A 4,933-nucleotide genomic window follows, 5' to 3' on the forward strand; every position below is an offset into this window, starting at 1 on the left:
ATTTTAGTGGTATGGTTTACTAAAATTGACTTGAAACCATGGTACAGAATACAGATTGGTAAATGTTTTTATTTTTCATTCCCTTTCGAAATTATCCCTAATTTTGTGGTATGTAGTCTTTTGCTGCTATTTCTAGCAGGTTAGATGTCCTATTATAGGCATCTCTGCATTTTAAATGAATAATACATAGTCTATTGACTGTTTTTTACTCTCGCTAGACCACTGGTGGTAAATAAAATTTCTAAAATTTTTTTGCTACCCTATAATTTATTAATATATGTATGTATATATATATATATATATGCATACACACACACAATAGATTTCTTTTGGTTTTCTTCTACCAAATCCATTCACAAGGCTTTGATCAGCATGGGGCTGTAGCTGAAGGTATTTGCCCAAGGTGCTGTGCAATGGGATTGAACCCAATGCCACGTGGTTTAGAAGCAAAGCAAACCTCTTACCACACAGCCATGCCTGTGTCTATTGTTTAAGATTGTTTTAAAATTATTTTTAAAATTACAAAATAATTATTTTAAGCAATAAAAGAAAATTGCTTAAAGAACTTTTTTAGTGCCTACCATATTAAATATATTGCCATTTTCTAAATTATAATAGTAATACCAAACCAGACAACTAATCTGTAGTGTATTAAAGACATAATGTATTATAAGAGTGTTATAAAAGACAGAATAATTTCTGTGTTGAAGAGTTGTCTTTTCTTTATTTCAGTTGTTCTTATTGGAAGAAGTCCGGGAGAGAAAGTTTGACAAATATGCTCGAGTTATACAGAAGGCATTCCGTAAATATTATGCTAAAAACCAATACTACAAGCAAAGATTAGAAGGTATATCTACATATTGTTGTTGTTGCTGTTGTAGTTGTTGTCAATTGTGTTGGTGTATGGTCATGGAGTGAAGTGCTACGCAATGTGGTACAGGAGTGTGTTTTAGTTGCGGGTGGTGGTATGGTTGTGCTTGCTCTGTGTGTTGTGTGATGATGTTGATGGTGATAGTGGTGGTGGTGGTGGTGGTGGTTTGCAGATGACTTTCTCTCTTGCTGTCATCTGACTTGGAGACCATTAGAAATAAGAAAATAAAAGGCTATGGGTGTCAACCTTCCTTCCTTAAATAACTGATTAAAAAACATGTTACAAATGGTTAAACAATTAAATGATTAAAAATTTTCAAAAAGGGTTCAAATGTTTAAAAATACTGAGTTCAAATCCTGCTGAGGTCAACTTTACCTTTCATCCATTTGGATTCCATAAAATAGGAATGGCTTTGTGAAAAGTAGCTTGCTTACCAACCACATGGTTCTGGGTTCAGTCCCACTGCGTGGCACCTTGGGCAAGTGTCTTCTACTATAGTCTCGGGCCGACCAAAGCCTTGTGAGTGAATTTGGTGGACGGAAACTGAAAGAAGCCCGTTGTATATATGTATATATATATATATATATATATATATATATATATATATATATATATATATATATATATATATGGGTCCTCAGTCAAATCGTCCAACCCATGCTAGCATGGAAAGCGGACATTAAACGATGATGATGATGATGATGATATATGTATGTGCTTGTTTGACTGTGTTTGTCCCCCCAACATCGCTTGACAACCGATGCTGGTGTGTTTACGTCCCTGTAACTTAGCGGTTTGGCAAAAGAGACCAATAGAATAAGTACTAGGCTCCCAAAGAATAAGTCCTGGGGTCGATTTGTTCGACTAAAGGGGGTGCTCCAGCATGGCCACAGTCAAATGACTGAAACAAGTAAAAGAGTGAAAGAGTAAAGAGAGAGAGAGAGAGAGAGAGAGAGAGAGTTGAGCAGTGGGGTTGATGTAATTGACTTGCTACTCCTGTCAAAATTCCTGGCCTTGTACCAAAATTTGAAACCTTACTCATCATCATCATCATCATCATCATAATTCAATGTCTGTTTTCCATGCTGGCATGGGTTGGACAGTTTAATAGGAGCTGGTCACCCGAAGAGCTGCTCAGGCTCAATATCTGTTTTGGCCGGTTTCTAAGGCTGGATGCCCTTCCTAACACCAACCTCTTTACAGCGTGTACTGGGTGCTTTTTACGTGGCACCGGCACCCACTATTACTATTACTGTTATTTACTATTAATTAATGAATGAGGGAATGAATTTATTTATTTATTAATTATTTATTTTTCTAATTTCCATTTGTATATCCTTTTGTTATCTCTTTTAATGTTGTAGTGTCTCTCCTCGATCGACGTAAACCCCACCTGTTTTGTGTATTGTATCATGTCCTTTGATGTTGTCCTTCACATCTTTGGCCCTTGTGACCAATAAAAGAAATAATTATTAATATTATTATTATTATTATTTTCCTTGCTATTACAAACAGCCTCTGATATATTCTTGAATAAGAAAGAACGTCGAACCCACAGCCTCAACCGTAACTTTGTGGGTGACTACATTGGCCTGGATCAGAAACCAGCACTGTTAGCTTTGATTGAAAAGAAAGAGCGGATTGAATTTGCTGAGACTGTGACTAAATTTGACCGAAGATTTAAGGTAAGGCAACAAATAACTTCTATTGCATGGAAATATTTGTCTAAATTCATGTGATTTCCCTGCTTTTTTGCAGTAAAGTGTTGAAGTACTTGGCTTTATGTTATTAGATAGCTTGTCATATCTAGTATGAGGGGTACTGGAAAGTTCCTGGCTTTGGATAAAAGAAAATACTCCTGTCGGTGTAACCTGTGGGTGACGTGGTGTATTATAATCCATCCCATGTTGAACTCCTCATGTCTGGGCCTCCACTACGGGGCATAGAGCTTTCTTGCCAAGTGGGTCATTCCACAATGATGATAACGATGATGATGATGATGATGATGATGGTGGTGGTGGTGATGATTAATTAGATAATCTTGTTTTCTATTGCAGCCGATGAAAAGAGATTTGATTTTGACATCAAGACACTTGTATCTGATCGGGCGTGAAAAAGTGAAGAAAGGACCCCACAAAGGGGCTATAATCGAAGTAGTTAAGAGGAAGATTCCTTTACAAGATATTCAAAAGATAGTGTTAAGGTAAGCAAATACTTTCTTTCTCTAAATTTATTTCTGGTGAAACAGAACGGAAACGGCTATTGTTTTGTAGGAGTAAATAAACTCAGATACTTGTCTTGAGCAAGTTTTTTTTTTCACCTTTTCTACTGTTTATACACCAAAGTACATGCACGCATGCATACACACACACATGCGTGTCCGCACACACACATACATACACACACGTGCATGCACACACACACACACTCGTGCGCACACACACATGCATGTGCGTACACACACATACATGTGTGCATGCACACACACACATGCATACACACACGTGTGCATGCTCACACACACACACACTCGTGTGCACATACACATGTGCACGTGTGCACACACATACACGCACGCATGCACACACTCACACACACACACACACACGACACCGCCACTACCGCCGCTGCCATAAATGACAGATGAAATGCTGCTCAGTGTGTTTATGACTCTATCAGCTCAACACACCGTGATGATGATGATGATGATGATGATGATGATGATGATTCTTTCTACTAAAGACACAAAAACTGAAATTTTAGGGGAGGAGTTTAGTTGATTACATCTTCCGGTTGAAACAGGCCCATCTTGATATTGACAGCCTCGTTCAGGTAGCTCCACCACCAAACAGGGTTTGCCCCAAGCAGATCACACCAACCTTTTTGCAAGGAACAGTCACCGAAGAGCCGAGTAACCTCATGCACGGGGAGGACAATTAAAACGCCTTCCTGGTTCCAATGATAGTCAACAGTTCTTTAAAGGAGTTATGTAAAGAGACAAGAGTCAACGTCCAAAGCAACAATCGAACCTGTAATAAGGCATTGAGACATATGACTCTCCTCAGACGCAACATAGTTTGCTTCAACACACGAATTCACGTACAGAATCTTGCAAACCAGATTACAAAAGCGAAGTAAAAATAATGGAAATGTAATAACATTTTCTGGTAATTTTACAAAGTAGGGGAGATAACTGTTGACATTTTCAACTCGTTACAATTATCAATCGAATGTTATTTTACCACGACTGATAAATACCCCGAAGTTTAGTCTTCATTAGTGGAGGCGCAATGGCCCAGTGGTTAGGGCAGCGGACTCGCGGTCATAGGATTGCAGTTTCGATTCCCAGACCGGGCGTTGTGAGTGTTTATTGAGCGAAAGCTCCTAAAGTTCCACAAGGCTCCGGCAGGGGGTGGTGGCGAACCCTGCTGTACTCCTTCACCACAACTTTCTCTTACTTCCTGTTTCTGTTGTGCCTGTAATTCAAAGGGTCAGCCTTGTCACACTGTGTCACGCTGAATATCCCCGAGAACTACGTTAAGGGTACACGTGTCTGTGGAGTGCTCAGCCACTTGCACGTTAATTTCACGAGCAGGCTGTTCCGTTGATCGGATCAACTGGAACCCTCGACGTCGTAAGCGACGGAGTGCCAACAACAACAACAACAAGTCTTCATTAAGAAGGATTAATAACGTCTCCCCTACTTAACCTATATATATATTCCTCGTATTTATTAAATATTTGATGTCCACTGTATTAAATATGTTATAGCTTTCCCATTCTGGTGACGTTCCCAAGTAATTAGATGTTTCATTTAACTGACTGTCAGATAGTAAGCACCTCCTCTCTATCGTGGGCTCTTCTTAGGGTTTAACTCGGATCTTGTTCAAAACGGGTGCACCAGTTTTCATTTATGTTTTATGTAGTGTTTTTGGTACCGAAAGACTTTCAAACTTCGTATACTTATCTATTCTGTGTTATAGAACAGAAAAAAAATTTTGTATTCAAATTTATTTCATGTAAAAAATTGTCTTATTTCGATAATTTCAACTAATCACTGAC

At 38.6% G+C, this 4,933-nt stretch overlaps 1 protein-coding gene across 1 annotated transcript in view; it reads left to right on the forward strand.

The window, feature by feature from the left end:
* The window catches only part of LOC106870824 (unconventional myosin-Ie), a 55,371-nt gene that overhangs the window by 40,701 nt on the left and 9,737 nt on the right, over positions 1–4,933 (forward strand). The window contains exons 16-18 of the mRNA XM_052972018.1: positions 733–847; positions 2,387–2,556; positions 2,929–3,074. Of these exons, the coding sequence (XP_052827978.1) occupies positions 733–847; positions 2,387–2,556; positions 2,929–3,074 (431 nt within the window). The remainder of the gene's footprint in view (positions 1–732; positions 848–2,386; positions 2,557–2,928; positions 3,075–4,933) is intronic.

Source organism: Octopus bimaculoides, chromosome 12 (genome assembly GCF_001194135.2).
Source record: "Octopus bimaculoides isolate UCB-OBI-ISO-001 chromosome 12, ASM119413v2, whole genome shotgun sequence".
NCBI classification, from domain to species: domain Eukaryota; kingdom Metazoa; phylum Mollusca; class Cephalopoda; order Octopoda; family Octopodidae; genus Octopus; species Octopus bimaculoides.